The following is a 19,451-nucleotide window of genomic DNA, read 5'->3' as shown; positions in this document are numbered from 1 at the left end:
GGGGCAAGTGGTTTGAAGTTGGCAACCATAAATACTTGGCCACAGAGACCCCTTGTAGCAATGTATGAAAACATTTAAGATGGACTATACCTGTGTATCTATACATGTAAACTGCCATGGCCAGGACACATTATATAGAAACTGTCTGTGGTCATAGCGATTGTCATCAGGGCTGTAAGTCTCTGCATGGTAACTAGGGGTCAAGGTTGTCATCTTATGTCTATTTATAGAATAACTTCTGAAGAAATGTTTGACTTTGTCAGCAACCTACAATTCAGTAGTACATATCTACATCTTCAAAACAAACAGAGAGCAAATATAAAATTAATGTACGGAAAGTGACCCTTGCATACAATGACCAATTTTCTCCAGAAAAAGTATCCTCAATAATCAGCCTGCTAGCGGCAAGGAATATACCCGTATAAAACAGTATCACAAGTGCAGACTAAGCTTAGCCTGAATACTGTCTGAAATGTTTGCTATTCCTTCAGTGCCTATTTCGAAATTGTCCCCAAAAATGAATAATTTTGTCCAGACTGAATGATGGATAAGTCCATTTAAGGTATTTAGTGTTTTTAGGAATAACAAGCATCAAACATCTTTAGACCTTTTCAACACCTCCGTCTTTAACATGATGTTGATTTCGAGATTTATGAGGATCAAGGACTGGTAGTTATATATATTTGTGTTGATATTCCAGTGTATGAAAGACATATTTACACTAAGAAACAGTTGTATTAAATTATCTCCTAAAAGATAACCATAGGAGTATACTTTTCCAATTTATATATAAGTCAACATTTTTTATTGCAATTTAAATACGTTACACAATAAGAAATAAGTCAACTGTTGTAATACATTATCTTTCTAAAAGATAACTATATAAGAATATTTTTTAAGGTGACAACAGACACTTTCCTTGGTAATACCATAAATGTCATTTAAACCAACTTATTTAAGTAATAATTGTTATTTATTTAAATTTTGTGAATTAAATGTCTTTGATCTTCATAAAAAATAACATATTTGAAAAAAATGCCTTTGTAAATTATTGATTTTGATAAAAAAATTCTATAATTTTAAATTGTCATATCAAAGTCATTTTTTATATTTTTGTCATCAAACTCTTGGAAGATAAACACAATTATAATATCTAGGGAACCGTGTCTCAGATTTTTTCTATCTTTTCTCAAAAAAATATTGCGTAATGTCAAACAATTTATGCGTTTTTTTTCACCATACGTATTACGTAATTAAAGATAATTAAGTCGCTGATTGAGCAAACAAAAATCCCTGACACGGTTCCCTCCGTAATTGAATTCCCTTTCATGTGCTTTAAACTGCATGTTAATTGCTTGTTTATTAAAAAAGTTATGCAGATTCAAAGTTAGTCCGACTCGCATCAAACGAAGTGTCATAAATCGGCTGTTCTCTCTCAGACCCCTACGTTTTCCGTTAAATTATTGTATAACACGCAAATATCACACCAAAGGGGGTGACACGATGCGGAAACATACTCTAACAACTTTTTATGATCAAACGATATCTGGCCAATTAAAAAGCTGCTGATAAATATCATTTTATAGCAGAATTTCTTCAAATCTTAATGTGATTTACTGTCCGTCTGGTATCTGTCGAACATGTCACGTGACTATCGGTAAAATTTGAGGTACTCAGTGGGGTAAAATGGAACGCATTCAACATTTGTACTGCTATCGGTTAATCTAATTGTTTCACTTTATCATTATTATTATCTAGCATCATCACCATTATTATTATTATAATATTATATCAGTGTATTCGTGAATACCTGTGTATGAAATTCCGTTAAAATATAAATAAAAATAACGAAAAACTGCATGTGCTCCTGACAGAGTTTTAAAGTCCGTGCATGGTACGTTGTACAAATAAGAACGGGATATTATATATCTTTGTCTGATCAGTTCATATAAATGCTTGGCACAATTAAATAGAAATAAACGGTATTTCTCGATCAATATGATCTGACGTTCTTGACTTTTATTCAGTTTCTTCTGGGACATTCAATAAATTGTGCTCGATTTACTGGTGAACAATATATTCAAAGCATTCACTGAAAATATATTTTCATATCCTTTTCATTGATTCATAACAATTAATCATCCGAAGACAATGGTACAAATATTTTAGAAATATGTAAGGGACACCTGACCACCTGTCATATATAGGCGTTCACATAAAAATGTTGTCTGTTTCTTTTGGCATTGTTAGAGGTTGAATGTAAAGCAAGCTCTTGAATCCGTACTTAAGTTCATAAACTCAATATAATGTCTATCAGATTACGAGATATAAATAATTATTTCATACATTATAGATAAAGGCAGCTACATTGTTTTCACCATCTCCATGGTCGTACGATTTACCGCTATGCTAAATTATTTGTTACATCATGGCCGACAATTTCCTAATTTATAAAATGGCTACTTAAATGGTAGACGAAATAATGTTGAAATATTCATAAAAGATGTACAGTATTTTCATGATACATGTATTACGAGTAGTATCGACTTATAAAAAATAAACCGGTAATTCATGGATTAATATGGAAATACCAATTTCCCTCATTGATGCCTCAATAGGGGGCGGCGCGTTATCGATAATTGACAGGTTACGTGCATAGCAGATAAAATAGTATAGGTATTGTTTTAAAACGTTTAAAAACATAGTTTCCGGACTAACTGCTTCCAAAATTAAATCATGAATGAATTCAGAAAGGTTAATAAATAAACTAAGCAAAAAATCTCATTTTAGGTATTTTTAGTGATAATTGACTCCGTTGTCACCTTAAATTATCCAGTAGACAACTTTATAATTGAAATTTAACGAAGTTACGCAATAATTAAGAAATCAGTCAACAATTGTAATACATTATCTTTCTGAAAGATTAACTTAGTTCCACAATGATAAACTTTGAAATTTAGTTATGTTAATCAATTTATTAGTTAATTACCTATCACACAACTTTGGTTATTGAAATTTATCTTAATTTACCTGTTCAGGTGTGAGCCAGCTCCACATATGAACAAGTTTACAGAACATACTGTATGGTCCACAACCTTGTTGTTTCCTCAATCTACCATACACAGATAACTCCTCATATGTCATCCCCATATCTTCCTGTTGACATAACATTATAACTCTTATTTAACTTTACTTATACAGCATTATTTGATATTCAGAAATACTTTACAATAAAACAATCATAGCAAATGTCAAGACATGCATTTATATTATTATATAAAGACAAAAAGCTAAATTTAGCAAGGTAAGTGTTAAACATGTTTCCAAATAGCTAGTAATCTTATATGTTAACAAATATAACCATGCATGTGAAATTTTCTCGTTCATTTATGAAAATATTGTAAATAATAATAGAATAGTCATTACCTCATCAGTTTGAGCTAATTTACCATCAGCCAGGGGCTCTAACTCTGCTGTGGGAGGTGCATTGTATATCCTGTAACACACGCATGTAAAGATTACTTCTATATAAATCTTGTATTAATTCTTTAATATAAAATATTATACTGCTTAAAGTAAGTCACATAAGTTTTCAAATAAATTGTTCTTTTGTATGAGCTTATATTCCCAACTAAGAGCATGTTCATGCAACATTTACCTACGACTTAACCTTTCTAACCAGAAATCAATTATCAACAAATAAGTAAATATTAGCTTTTATGAAGAATCCAGTTTAAGAACAGATAGAAAGCAAATGATAAACTAGGTTAATGTAAGAATCATATTGAATAACATAAATTAATATAAAATTCAAACAGTCATTTAAATCTTAAAATAACTGTGACCACGTACCCTTCTAAAGCTGAGAAGTTAAACTTAGCACTGCAGTACTTTATGAAGCGTCGTAGATCTGTTTTACTTATACCTCCTATAGGGTTTATATCAGCACTGGAACAATCATACTTTGTCATGTAACCACGGAGACTGAAAAATTACAACGTAATTTTAGTGGATATAAATGGCACAAAATACAAACGACCACTTAACTGAATAATAAATGAGCATAAGGTATCGCTGATAAAGCTAAATAGATATATAGAAACAGGAGCTGTAGTATACAGAACAATGTTACCTTATGCTCTTAAAGACCTTTTTTTATTAATTAGTAATGCAGAGTCAAGAAAGTAGATCGATATGGACATGGCTTATATGTACTTTTCACAATACAACTATCTAGCTTCGCAATTATAAAATTATGCAAAATAGCTGTCAACTTGTTTATCGATATCAAGTTTTTTCGCTCTTTTTCATTAATTACATACCAGTATCTATTACTTAAACAAAATTAACAAAAATCTGCCTTATGTACCATGTGCCAGTTTTTAATTACTCTGCACCTTCCAACTTGAAACTATCAGTGTAATGAGAACAAACTCACCCCTCATCAACGTTAGCTGATCCAAGTACCAGCAGTCCCCCTGGTCTACCGCGAGCCCACAAACTCAACTGGGCAAACAAGTATGCCAGTACCATTCTCACACGAGCCTATAATAGTTAATGTAACTTGTTGAAAACAAAAAATATCAATCAATATTTCTTAATGAGATTGGATACAATTTTGCAGACAAATATTTTCTAAGAAACATAATCTAAATTTTTAATGAATTGATATTGTATTTGATATTCGTTTAAATACTTGGCAATTTTAAAATTAACTTTATAACATTCAAATTTTTTTATCCCCTTAATTGCTTTACTATTGGTATTATAAATTATATGTAAGACTTAAATTTTTTTTTTCCTTAATGGTTTTACTAAAATCTCTATTTCATCTGTAATTCTTTTCTTTTTTTAAACTTAGCTTTGTGGAACATTAATAATTATGAAATTAATAATTATGAAAGTTAGTATCAGAAAAGATTGAGAGTATATCTAAATTTTATTCATTAAGCTATAATTAAACTACACGTCAGACCTGAACATTTTGTAGAGCCAGGTTTTCCCTAAGACCTCCACCATGGGCTTTAAACTTTGGTACAAGTTTGAGTGCAGCAGTAAAAACACCTATAACCGCTGCCACAGCAATATCTATTGTCACTGACAGATGAAAACTGAAATGTTACATATAATGTATGATATTTTGATATACACTATATCATGTTGCTTCCAGAGAATATATGAATTTTGTACCCTGAGGTAAGATCTTAGCTACTTAAACATTGTCATGTTTAAAATTTTCTCATACAAGTACAAAGTCATAGATCAAAGATAAAAAAATTGGCGATGTACTGTATTGAGATAGGTATATTATATAAGTACCTGCCAATCTGTTTAGCCAGCTGTGCTGCCCTCGACTTGGTATCCTCCGAGGAATTCTCTGATCCCATATAACATGTAGTAAACAATCTACCAGCCAACTCCTGGGGGTCTGTTGGGAAATATCCCTGATCTGATACTAATCTCCTGATATCTGATAACACATGGGCATCTGTAGAAAAAACACATTATAGTCTGAACACTTTCTTTCAAGTAAATTCTTATTCACCATTCACCATTACAACCATTTCTCATCAGTCAAAGGTTTCATTCAAATGAGTTTTCTAGCATAGTCTCATCTTTATGTTAACTTTGATTGATACCAAATCTTTTTCACCTAAACATTTGAACAAAAAATTATAAAAACTAAAACATTACCTTAAAAGGAGGAGTACATACTATTCATTTACCTTTGTAACTCAACAGAGTTAAACTAGCACATAGAGGCAACAACAGAAAATGTTGTCACTTTAGTGCAATACTAGGTTAACTCCTATTATATAAGTAGCAGTTAACCTTTTACTGCACTAAGGTGCCAATGTACAGTTATGGTCACCTAGGAAATACATACCTCCTTTCTGTACTTCAGCACAGACCAGCCTGCACATAGAGGCCACAATACAAGCTGTACTAGAACTGTCTATTCCTCCACTGAGAGGCAGAAAGAATCCACCCTGACCACTACGTCGTAAATAGTCCCATAACCATATAGCTGGACCTAAACTGTAAATAGATACAAATTTATCACTACAGATGTATCAAGATTTTAGGACAACATGTCATATAGTCATATATAGGTAATTTCTTTCCTCTTGACTGCAGTGAATTTTCAACTTTATAACAGTGGCCTATGAAGGGCCTCTTTCCAATGGAAATCTTTTTTAAAATCGTGCAGTTTTGCCAAAAATCTGTACTTACATCACATTCAAATCAAGAGGCTAAGGTCTAATCCCAATTATTAAAGTGAGGAAATCCACTAGACTGCTTACAAAAGTTAAGTTTGAGCCATTCAAAATTAAACCTGAGAACGAGTCTACAGTAAGAACAAATGACAGGAAAATGTCAGAAAACCAGGTTTTATGTAAATATATTATGCATACATGTGAACTTTTTTTTGATGATCAAGTAGGAGATTTTTCTGATTTTAGAATTTGCAATAAACAAAGAAAAAAGTTTTGACATCAAAAAAAAAGGGAGATTTCTTCAATTTTTGAAAAAAACCCTTATTTTAAGAAAAATCTTTGAAAATAAGGCTGCAGAAAGTGGGAGTCTCCTGCTAAAAGTGGGAGAGTTCACATGTATGATTATGGCCAAATATTCACCACCAGGCTATTCTGCAAAAAAACAGTCTGCATAACACGAAGTGACAACAATATGTGCCAGAGCATTTAATGATAATCATTCTGAGATTATATGGCTGGAAACGGTTGAGAAATGATGAAGTGTTATGTAGTGAAAATTGTCTAGGGCCAGCTTCCTGTTGAAATTCAACAATCCTGTAACCATTACATTGTTTTCATTTGAAAACATTTCATTTGAAAACATATTTCAAAATTTAACTAACAATACCTGATTTCTTCCTCTGGTGAATGGTATTGCCAGTCTATAGGATGAGTTGTTGGCAGGAAGTAATCATCACTCGATAAACAAAAATCTACATGCACACGTGGAAATGATGGCGCTATAGCATTCTAGAAAAGATTACAATATTATATAATTAGCATTTATCATTTTATGTAACAAATGTATTATCTTTCAAACACTGACTAAGAGTCATTGAATTTTTATAGTTTATTAAAATAACAATAAATAAATTAAGGGTAAAGCAGTGGTGGCATAGACAATGACATTTGATTTGTTAAAGAAATTATTGTCACTTCAATAGTATGCTATTCTTTGTTTGACTTATTCCTCATTGAAAACAAATAAAACTTTAGTTCACAAGAATCAAAACTTGAAACAAGCAAACAATGACATAAAACATGTACACTTTAAAGTTTAAAAAAGAAAGAACAAGCTATGTACAATGGGCTTGTCTTTATTGGTCTCAGGTAACCTAAAGTAGTTGAAAAACAATGACAGTCAAAATAAAAAACAATTATCAAATGTTATATGGAGACACTACTTTTATCTAAATGTCTTAGTTTCTTACCCTTTCACAGAAACTTCTCATGGAGTTTCTGTATGCTCTTGCATCTTCTAAATCAACTGTAGCTACATTGACAGTCTGTTATAAATATAGTTAAACTAAAGGGACACCATTGCATTTTTTGGGAGCATGATGGGACTTAAAATAATTTTTCAAATTAATGTTCTAGACCAATAACTTGTGTGCAAAATTTCCGCTCATTTGGTTGAACAATTGAGCCACGTCATGACAAAACCAACATAGTGCGTTTGCGACCAGCATGGATCCAGACCAGCCTGCGCATCCGTGCAGTCTGATCAGGATACATGCTGTTCCCTATCAGTTTCTCTACTTGTAATAGAGTTGGTAAGCGAGCAGCATGGATCCTGATCAGACTGCGCGGATGCACAGGCTGGTCTGGATCCATGCTGGTTGCAAACCCATTATGTTGGTCTTGTCACGACGCGGCTCAATTATTCTAATTGCGACAAATGCCAAAGGAAACACTTCTCACTCAAATAGGCCTAAGAGCAGCACAAAAATATGATTTATAATCAACAATTAAATTCTTTGTATATTTTGTATTTATCTTTTGCATACATTTATTTATAAATGCCCAGCGTTTAGAAAGAAATTCAGTTTTTTTTTTTTGGGTTTTGGACCACATTAAGTCCTTTTATAATTTGAATTTTTAAAAGGGGCATAAAAAAGAAAGGGTCAAAACGTAATTTTTAAAAGGTTAAAATACTTTTACGAACAGAAAATATTTTTTCTCCAAAAATAGAAAAATTTAAACAATAAGATAAACAAATCAACATTTGACGGGGTGAAAAGCTTTTCATAAAAACCCAATACTACTGCAACAACTGCAATTTTTTAATTTTATTAAAGACTAATAATAATTTAAAGGAAAACTTTTTTTAAAGCTTTCCAATAATAAACTGTTTTTTGCTGAAAAATAACAAGAAAATTCATTTATTACGTGCTTTTTGGTGGTTTATAGAAATATATCAGTGATATAAAACTGGTAATTTCACTGTTTTAAACAGTGAAATTACCAATTTGATAATTTCACTGTTTTGAATTTTAGCCCCTTACGTTGTTTCAGTGAAATACCAGCGTGCACAGAACTAGGAACCAACTTAATGACATGACGTCGTAAATGACGTCACGTTGTATTATCATTGTGAACACCAAAATTTCATATTTCACTTGTGGCTGCGCCACTTGTAAAATATACCTTTTGGTGCTCACTTGGTGAAATATATTCCGATCTTACACTAAACTAAACAAATATCCTCTATTTAATATTTTCAACAGAATATTTTTCCAAAACAATATAAATAATGAATAATAAAGATTTAAAATAAAACAAGAACTTACCACATCTCTGAGAGTAAACTGTGGGCCTTGAGACACTATTTCACCATTAACAGCTATCATGGAACATCCATCATAGAATACCCTCTCTCCATCACAGCCCATCAGGTTAGCAAAAACATATACTCCACCACACTGATATAAGGAATATATACTAGTGATTAGAAAAGTCATGTAGTAATTTGTACAAGTACAGGTTTTAGGTTATTTTTACATCAATTTTCATCAAACACGAATACATTATAATTTTTTCATAAATATACTGAGAAACCGGTAGTAGTTCAACTTCTTTTAGCAGACCCCTAAAATTTTGGATGTTATTATTAACCCCACAAAAACCATCCAAAGGTTTTTTAGTTTTTTAAAAAATGACCACAAAACAATTTAAAGTGAATGACAATTTTTAAACTGCCCTTTAATCCGTCTTTAGTCCCCTTCCCAGAATAACCAGTGTCTGTGTCATTTAAAAAAAAAAACCACCGTGGCTCCAACCAACAATCCCAGGTTTGAGAGGCAGAAACAATAACCACTATGTATCTGCTCTGTTTTTACAGGGAAGCATTTTCTTCCGACCAGTCCATGTAATACAATAGAAGATCCACTTATCGTATATGTTGTGCGGTTTTGTTAATTATTTATTGTTGCTTTTTTAATATAAGTTATTGTTTTCTGGTAACATAAATATGTAATAAATAATAGAAAAACATCTTATCAAAAACCTTTACTGAATGAACTGGATGAATACTAGACAAATACAGAATCTACTCTGTATTACGGACAGTGGACGGAAAAAAATATTTACATTTTTTACAACTTATTTTCAATCCATTTCAAAAACTCGATCAAAACATCATCATAATGATATGATAAAGAAATACCTTCATGGTTGCTGATTTGATGAGGTCTACTCTGACGTAAGCTTTCCTCAGTTCATGATGACTGCCGCTACTGTTAGTGATAATCTCTACACCATCTAGAGCCATGTTCACATGACGACTATAATAAACAATGACACCTTAATAACAATATAAACTTAAAACAAACAAGATAAATTCATGAGATAATGAATAAACAAATTACAATCAAATTATAATTTTCTATAAATTGCTGAAGAATTTTTTGAAATGTTTGTTTTTGGCTGATTTTTATAATAAGTTTAAAAAGAAATTCTTTGCAATTTCTTAATGTCTAGTTTGATTTGCAATAGGCACATTTTCTACTACATTTCAAATATTGATACAAACAATACAAATTTTATTTTTTGGATATGATCATAAAATATTTCTTGAATGAAAATGCAAATATCTGCACAATGTCTCCTAAAAACTAAACATAATATTTACATACATCAGCTTAAACTTATTGCTCACAACAGCAAGTTCCTACTCACCTTTCACAATTCCACAGTTCTTCACAAATCTCACTACCTATACATGTATCTAATGTAGCTATAACAGCATCTCCTATTGGAACTTTTATCTAGAAAAAATAAAATAAGGAAATAAAATACCACAATGCAAGCATATTTTATCATGATTATTTTATCATCAGTAAAATTAACACCCTACATAAGGCCATCCCAATTGACTAAGAACAATATAATGGTAGTAAAATCGCTGAAACAGTAATAGATTGGTCTTAATTAAGAGTAAAAAAATAAGGAGAGCATGTTTTTAGTGAATATCCATTTACAACACAATGTAACAGTATATATCATAGTATAACCTTTGCTTAACACCACCCTTTGGAAGACAAAGATTTAACACAATGTAACAGTATATATCATAGTATAACCTTTGCTTAACACCACCCTTTGGAAGACAAAGATTTAACACAATGTAACAGTATATATCATAGTATTTGCTTAACACACCTTTGCAAAGATTTAACACAATGTAACAGTATATATCATAGTATAACCTTTGCTTAACACCACCCTTTGAATGAAAGACAAAGATTTAACACAATGTAACAGTATATATCATAGTATAACCTTTGCTTAACACCACCCTTTGGAAGACAAAGATTTAACACAATGTAACAGTATATATCATAGTATAACCTTTGCTTAACACCACCCTTTGAAAGACAAAGATTTAACGCAATGTAACAGTATATATCATAGTATAACCTTTGCTTAACACCACACTTTGGAAGACAAAGATTTAACACAATGTAACAGTATATATCATAGTATAACCTTTGCTTAACACCACCCTTTGAAAGACAAAGATTTAACACAATGTAACAGTATATATCATAGTATAACCTTTGCTTAACACCACCCTTTGGAAGACAAAGATTTAACACAATGTAACAGTATATATCATAGTATAACCTTTGCTTAACACCACCCTTTAGAAGACAAAGATTTAACACAATGTAACAGTATATATCATAGTATAACCTCTGCTTAACACCACCCTTTGGAAGACAGAGATATTGGTTGTTTCTCAGGGTTGTTGCTTAGGAAAAACAAAAAAACTTGAAAAATGTTTATGTTAAGTTACTTAAATAAATACAATATTTATTTAATTAATAACTGGAATTTGCTTTGTTACATATATTGTAAAATCACACTTCAGGAAAAATTTGTTGTTATAAAAGGTTTTTGCTCTACAGGCGGCCCCTCTACAGAGCTTACACTATACTTGTACTTACTTGAGCCCCACCATTCCAAAACCAACAAAGTGCGTTTGCGACCAGCATGGATCCAGACCAGCCTGCACATCCGCGCAGTCTGATCAGGATCCATGCTGTTCGCTATCAGTTTCTCTACTTGTTATAGGGTTTGTAAGCCAACACCATGGATCCTGATCAGACTGCGCGGATGCCCAGGCTGGTCTGGATCCATGCTGGTCACAAACGCACTATGTTGGTTTTGTCATGACACGGCTCAAATATTTTTCTATACCTGTTCTGTTATATCTTGTATCATTCTAGGTAGATAAAATTCTTCAGTTTCCCTTTCTTTCCTCCATGCAGTAAACCAACGTGTCTCTCGATAGTTATAATCATTACACATCATCATCTTCGGACGTATCAACAAGATCTTCCTACATATACAATAACATACTATGAATCTATGATAGTGCTATTCATGCATCGCAAATTTGTGTTGAACACTTTAAAAATTTTCATTCTATCATCAAATTGAATAGAAGTAAATTTCAGAACAGAAACAGCATTTTTTAGTTATCATTCAAGTAAGCTTTCCATCAAACTGCCAGTTAAAACTGTTGTTACAATATCAGTCATATAAGCGTTGTATCTGATGAAATTAATAATTGTTAAATATCTTATAGTTTTTATAGGGAGAAAATCAACTGCAAAGCTAAACATTGGTGAAGAATAGAATCGTGGACAGAATAATGTACTTGATAATTGATTGACTGAAGCAGCTTTTAAGCACTTTTTTAAAAAAAATCATCAGATAAAAAGCTATGTTGTGAGTTAAATTTATGGATAAGAAATTAAACATTTTTTTAAAACATTTTAGATCAGAATAACAGCCTTGGTAATTGATAATACATTTGTACATTAACATATTGGAGATGCCTGAACCAGTTTATATTTTATTTGTATTATACCTACTTATTAAGAAAGATGACCCTACAGTTGTAAGCCACATTCTTATGCATCACTGGCCTGAAATAAACAACAAAAAATATAACAGAAATGAGAATAAATATAATGTTAATCAATATAAGTACATGTACAATTTATAGAAGTTTAATCAATATAAGTTTAATCTAACAGATCTTTTAACAGCAGAAATATAGCAAGTACAAATGTGCAATTTTAAAATAATCTTTTCAATATATTATTATGAAGTAACTTTGAAAAATAAGCTCTTAATTTCAATATATTTACATTTGAATACAATAACACTATTAAACACTATGATACTAGTATTTATGATTTGAGCTAGTACATGTATATTTAAAATACAACAAGAGGGCCATGATGGCCCTGAGGTCGCTCACCTGTATATAGCCCCCCCCCACCCCCGGGCCAATTTTTACCCAAGGGTTTATATTTGTTTATTTGAACAGACTTGGTAGACACCCATAAGAAGATTGTTTCATGCTAAACATCTAAGTTCTAGCTCATTGGGTTTTTTAAAAGAAGATTTTTAAAGTTTTTACTATACACATATAGTAAAAAACAATGACACCCCTAGGGCAGGGCAGTTTTGACCCCCGGGCTTTTATTTGAACAAACTTTGTAGATATTTACTTAAAGATGTTTCATGCTTAATATCTAAACTCTAGCTATTTGGGTTTTTTCAAAGAAGATTTTTAAGTTTTTGCTATACACTTTTAAGGAAAATCAATGACCCCCCCCCCCCCGGGCGGGGCCAGTTTTGACCCCAGGGCTTTTATTTGAACATACTTGGTAGACACCCATTAGAACATGTTTCATGCTAAATATCTTAGCTCTAGCTCTTTGGGTTCTTTAAAAGAAGATTTTTTAAGTTTTTACTATATGCATATAGGGAAAATCTATGACCCCCTAGGGCGGGGTCAATTTTGACCCCAGGGCTTTTATTTGAACAAACTTGGTAGACATTCACTAGAAGATGTTTCATGCCATATATCTAAGCTCTAGCTCTTATGGTTCTTTAAAAGAAGATTTTTTAAGTTTTTACTATATGCATATAGGGAAAATCTATGACCCCCTGGGGCGGGGCCAATTTTGACCGCAGGGCTTTTATTTGAACAAACTTGGTAGACATTCACTAGAAGATGTTTCATGCCAAATATCTAAGCTCTAGCTCTTACGGTTCTTTAAAAGAAGATTTTTTAAGTTTTTACTATATGCATATAGGGAAAATCAATGACCCCCTGGGGCGGGGCCAATTTTGACCCCAGGGCTTTTATTTGAACAAACTTGGTAGACACTCACTAGAAGATGTTTCATGCCAAATATCTTAGCTCTAGCTCTTTGGGTTCTTTAAAAGAAGATTTTTTAAGTTTTTACTATATGCATATAGGGAAAATCAATGACCCCCTGGGGCGGGGCCAATTTTGACCCCAGGGCTTTTATTTGAACAAACTTGGTAGACACTCAATAGAAGATGTTTCATGCCAAATATCTAAGCTCTAGCTTTTAGGGTTGTTTAAAAGAAGATATTTAAAGATTTTTCTTTCGGTTGCCATGGCAACCAGAGTTCTGCATGGAATTAAATTCTTTGAACAATTTTAAAAGGTGACCACCAAAGGAACATTCCTGTGAAGTTTGGATGAAATTGGCTCAGTGGTTTATGAGGAGATGTCATTTAAAGCAAAAGTTTACGGACGGACGACGGACGGACGACGGACGGACGGACGAAAAGCGATCACAAAAGCTCACCCTGTCACTTTGTGACAGGTGAGCTAAAAACACACCTACAAAATATAAACTATAAATTGTGTGACATAATTGATTATGTGATACTTATAATTGTGTAACAGGCATATACATATTTGTAAATATGAATTATTCAAACTGAGTATAACTTATCAAACAATCAGATATTTTTTGCAATCATTATCATAAATTGCTTGTATTTTTACCCTTACTAAAAGTCTTGTTAAAAATAAGATTTTGCATTATGTGTTTTCTCTGATACTTTGATATATTTTCTTAATATGTGTACGCTACCTTTGTTAAATAAAGAGTTTATTATTATTATCATCATTATTATTATTATTATTATTATTATTATTATTATCAACAACCATGTTATTGTGACTCAACTTTTTTTATCATTTCAATTTTCTCTCTTGAAAGAATTCCAAAACTGCCGTTTTGTGCATGAAGAAATCATGTACCAAATGAGAACTGAAGAAATAAGAAGGATTTATATATTGCAGACACTTTTTTAAGGCATAAACTTGACAGAATAAAACATGTTATTCAGAAACAATTTTAGCACCTAATACTGAAACTAGTCAATATAAATTGGTCCTTTAAAAACACTGTATCTATTTTATGGAAAAAAGAAAATGATAGACCAGATAAGGAATCAATACATCATGGACTTGAAGTATTAATCAATGTTTGATTACCCAACTTTGTATCAATCAATAGTAACCCAATTACTGTTATTGTAAATCAATATAACCTGTGAAAGATAAGTGTTTATACAATAAAGTTGTTACAGTTGAATAAACGATTCAATATTATAGATAAGGTACAGAATTTGTTAGAAAATCTTTTGCATGCCACTATTTTGTGCTAGGTCTTCCAGTTAGCTGAAGCTAAATTTCTTAAAAATCTTGTAACAATATTGTTTGTTCTGCAGATTGAAAACTTCTAAACCAGTGATAATAGGGCTATTGCCAGCCTTACTTCCAAATCCAATGCACAAACTACATCAAATTGAGTATGTATTTTTCACAGACACTATAATTTTCAGTGCCTTTGAAAGGAAAGTTTCAAACTACTTTTCATAATCTTGAATTTCAATTTCGTGGAGTAACATATCAGTATTGGTCCAATTTAAAAAACATGGTTATGACTTAAAGTAATTCCAATATAAGAAACTTGGTTACGATCTGAAGTAGGGCTCAAAGTAACTACCTATGGCATCATAAATTATAACTTTGGCCACCGTTTTCCTCTCATATTCCAAATTGATTAAACAAAAAAAAAATGTTTAATCTTTAAAATGCATTCAAGGAATAGAAAAAGTAACCAAAGACTTACGATTATGTTGTTATCAGAACAGTAATTATAATATAACCACCTTATACTTACATGCCTACATCACAGATGATGTTCTGACACTCGGGTGCGACTAGAAGTTCAGCCAGGACCTGCCATGAGTGTAGGAAAGTATCATTCTCATGAAAATGATCAGCACAGCCATACCCACTGTAAAATAGTAATAAATCATTGATGCCATTGTGTGGTATTGAAAGACATCAGACTTCTAGCAATATAATTATAACTATTCATCTCATTCTTATCTCTTATACCTTAAAATGCAAGAATCAAATTATCAATGATTCAGCTGTTGTCAACAGTATAATATTGGTTATAATGATTTTTGAAAGGTTATATGGCCCAATATAAATGGTTGTTTGCATATAGCAAAACATTACAAGTTTAAAGTGGGTTATATTGTACTGTATTTTGGTATATAAAAAATATTTCAGATCCACAATGCAGCTGGAAAGACTAAAGTTAACATCCAACATCATTCATTATTTTAAAATCATTGCTGACTTGAGTAAAATTAAGAGTATATATATATATAACAGAAAATTCAATTATTAAAAGCTCACCAAATTTCCAGTTCAGGCCCCAGTCTATATGTAGCACCTTTACTTTTAGCTTCTTGAACACCTTGAAAACATAATAATAATTGAGCCGCGCCACAACAAAACCAACATAATGGGTTTGCGACCAGCATAAATCCAGACCAGCCTGCGCATCCGCGCAGTCTGATCAGGATCCATGCTGTTCGCTATCTGGTCTGGATCCATGCTGGTCGCAAACCCACTATGTTGGTTTTGTCGTGATGCGGCTCATATAATTTATCACAATACAAAATGATATGGCCAGCTTAAAAATTAAGGGAAACAAGATCGTGAATTAAAGTTATAATTTGATGTGTAGGTTGGTAAAGCTCCAATCTTATTTCAAGCTTAATTTCAAATTGATACTGTTCATTACATATAATATTATATCCTCTAGTATTTTATTTTGATGCATCTCTATTATAATTATGACACAATTTTTGTTTTGACAAAGCTTATTTAAGATGAGCATGTGACAATCCATGGGCAACATTGTATGTCAGAGATTGTTTTTTAGGAAAAGACAGGAACAGCTTGGGCTTAGGCATACTTTTTCAGTTCTTTTTATGTAAAACAGTTGAAAATAGTGCAATTCACAATTAAAAATTCACCGTTTTGAAAGTTGTTTTCGATAAATGTGTGGCTTTTAGGAATACTTTTTAACGATTAAAATTTATATTCTTTAACATTGAAGCCATTTTATTCTTTCACTTTTTAAATTTGGAATGTCTATCTTTCACTGAAACCTTATGTGAACTTAGAATTCAACACTAACTTAAATGAAAGAGACTTAGCAAAAATTGCAGGGAGTTAAGATGCAAATTTTGAACAATAGCATTTCAGTATTGTGTCCCAGTAGCAACATTGTAACATTAATTAAAAAGAATTATTCATTTTTAAAAAAAAGTTGCATACAGAATTCAATAATATATTAAACAAGGGTGCCATAGTCACAAAATACGCCCGTTTACCAAAGCTTTAGATGGAGATGGGGGGGCATTATGGATAAGTGTTATCTAGCAAGCAAGTTTTTATTCTTGGCACTGTGTTGTTAAATGAACCTTAAAACAAATCAGTAGGGAAGATATGCACAGGATGTGTGACCTTGACCTTGGTCGCAGGGACCTGAATTTTATGCACCGCACTCAGCCTCACAATTATGAACATTTGTGCCAAATTATTTTGAAATCCCTCTATGCATGTAGAAGTTTTGCTCCAGACAAGCGTTTTTCTATGAGCTCATGGTTCATGTGCAGGGCACTACGTCTCATGGTGGTGAACAATTCTATAAAGTAACATTAAAATTCCTCCATGCATGTAGAAAATATGTTCCGGACAACATCTGGATATTTAATCATCTCCAGTGACCTTGACCTTGCAAATATTAACCTAAATTAAATGTGTCACACCTGTAGTCATGATAGTTACAATTTGTGCTACAATCCATCAATAAATGATGACTAAATGGTCCCTATAGTGTATAGTATACACATCTTCAAATTTTTATCTGAACTTTGACCTCTATGTGTAACCTTGACTTTGGTCGCAGGGATCTGAATTTTGCCTGCGACACTCAGCCTCACAATGGTGAACATTTGTGCCAAGTTATATTGAAATCCCCCTATGAATGTAGAAGTTTTGCCCCTGACAAGCGTTTTTCAATGAGCTCTAAGTGTGACCTTGACCTTTGACCTGGAGACCTGGATCATGCATGGAGCAATACATATCATGGTGGTGAACATTTCCATAAAGTATTATAAAAATTCTTCCATACATGAAGGAGATATGCTCCAGACAAAATCTGGATATTTCACCATCTTTAGTGACCTTGACCTTGCATATATTGACCTAAAGTACATGTGTCACAGCCGTAGTCATGATAATGACCATTTGTGTTACAATCCCTCAATAAATGATGATTAAATCGTCCCTATACACATCTTCATATTTTTATCTAAACTTTGACCTCTATGTTTGACCTTGACCTTAGCTGCAGGGACCTGAATTTTGTGCGCGACACTCCGCCTCACAATGGTGAACATTTGTGCCAAGTTATATTGAAATCCCTCTATGCATGTGGAAGTTTTGCTCCGGACAAGCGTTTTTCAATGAGCTCTAAGTGTGACCTTGACCTTTGACCTAGAGACCTAGTTCATGTGCGTGACACGGCTTCTCATAATGGTGAACATTTCTATGAAATTTCATTAAAATCCCTCCATGCGTGTAGGAGATATGCTCCGGACAAAATCTGGATATTTCATCATCTTTAGTGACCTTGACCTTGTATATATTGACCTAAATTATATGTATCACAGCCATAGTCTTGATAATGACCATTTGTGTTACAATCCCTCAATAAATGATGACTAAATGGTCCATATACACATCTTCATATTTTTATCTGAACTTTGACCTCTATGTGTGACCTTGACCTTGGCAGCAAGGACCTGAATCTTGCGCGCGACACTCTGCCTCACAATGGTGAACATTTGTGCCAAGTAATATTGAAATCCCTCTATACATGTGGAAGTTTTGCTCCGGACAAGCATTTTTCAATGAGCTCTAAGTGTGACCTTGACCTTTGACCTAGAGACCTGGTTCATGTGCGCGACACTGCTCCTCATAGTGGTGAACATTTCTATGAAGTTTCATTAAAATCCCTCCATACATGTAGGAGATATGCTCCGGACAAAATTGGACGCCGGCCTCCCGCCCGACCGCCCGCCCGCCAGGGGCGTTCCCATAATACGTCCCGTTTTTCAAACGGGCGTATAAAAAGTGAAAATCAAATGCACTTTGATTTTGTCGTGTTTTAATATGATTTGATATTAGGTTTTTTTAAGAAAAGGGCATACTTTTATAAATATATTTTCTTTTTCAACTAAATTCTTGACCAAAGTTAGTTAGATTAGTTTTATTTGTTTATTTATAGGGGGGAAAGGGTTGTAGCTATGTATTTTATTTTTATTTCTATGGACCCCATTGGAAATCAAAGTGCTGCAGCACTGAATGCGACGGACATGCAACCGGAGAGACATTAAGGCTTCTTTTAGAAAAAACAAAAACAAAACAAAAACAAAACACAAAATATATAACAGAGAAAATTTGTTCCATACAAGTTCGAGATTTGTAGAGCAATATATTTTGTGTCCCACATTGATATAATTCAGATTTTCTACTTTCAAGCACTTAAATACAGAATGAAATTTATGCCTAAAAACTCTGGTCAAACTTGTAAATCAGTGTCCTTATCGATTTATTCTAAGAAATGATATGTAAATAGAAAAAAAACTATCAACGAAATATTTCTAAAATAAATCCAGGCAAAGAAACTTCAA

The 19,451-nt window shown here is 32.5% G+C and overlaps 1 protein-coding gene across 2 annotated transcripts in view; it reads right to left on the bottom strand.

Moving 5' to 3' along the window:
- Window positions 1-19,451, bottom strand: part of LOC132727581 (glutamine-dependent NAD(+) synthetase-like) — a 44,318-nt gene that overhangs the window by 18,919 nt on the left and 5,948 nt on the right. For both annotated transcript variants that reach the window (XM_060713129.1, XM_060713130.1), the window contains exons 2-18: window positions 16,099-16,159; window positions 15,569-15,685; window positions 12,419-12,472; window positions 11,739-11,880; window positions 10,215-10,303; window positions 9,703-9,820; window positions 8,828-8,959; window positions 7,469-7,543; window positions 6,886-7,007; window positions 5,888-6,039; window positions 5,320-5,488; window positions 4,976-5,111; window positions 4,439-4,545; window positions 3,853-3,984; window positions 3,427-3,496; window positions 3,031-3,156; window positions 91-267 (exon numbers count right to left, since the gene is read on the bottom strand). In XM_060713129.1, the coding sequence (XP_060569112.1) occupies window positions 91-267; window positions 3,031-3,156; window positions 3,427-3,496; window positions 3,853-3,984; window positions 4,439-4,545; window positions 4,976-5,111; window positions 5,320-5,488; window positions 5,888-6,039; window positions 6,886-7,007; window positions 7,469-7,543; window positions 8,828-8,959; window positions 9,703-9,820; window positions 10,215-10,303; window positions 11,739-11,880; window positions 12,419-12,472; window positions 15,569-15,685; window positions 16,099-16,159 (1,979 nt within the window). The remainder of the gene's footprint in view (window positions 1-90; window positions 268-3,030; window positions 3,157-3,426; window positions 3,497-3,852; window positions 3,985-4,438; window positions 4,546-4,975; window positions 5,112-5,319; window positions 5,489-5,887; window positions 6,040-6,885; window positions 7,008-7,468; window positions 7,544-8,827; window positions 8,960-9,702; window positions 9,821-10,214; window positions 10,304-11,738; window positions 11,881-12,418; window positions 12,473-15,568; window positions 15,686-16,098; window positions 16,160-19,451) is intronic.

This window comes from Ruditapes philippinarum, unplaced genomic scaffold, assembly GCF_026571515.1.
Source record: "Ruditapes philippinarum isolate M1 unplaced genomic scaffold, ASM2657151v2 ctg2045_1_1_1_1, whole genome shotgun sequence".
In the NCBI taxonomy this organism is placed as follows: Eukaryota; Metazoa; Mollusca; class Bivalvia; order Venerida; family Veneridae; genus Ruditapes; species Ruditapes philippinarum.
This window is presented reverse-complemented; position numbering and strand designations above follow the sequence as displayed.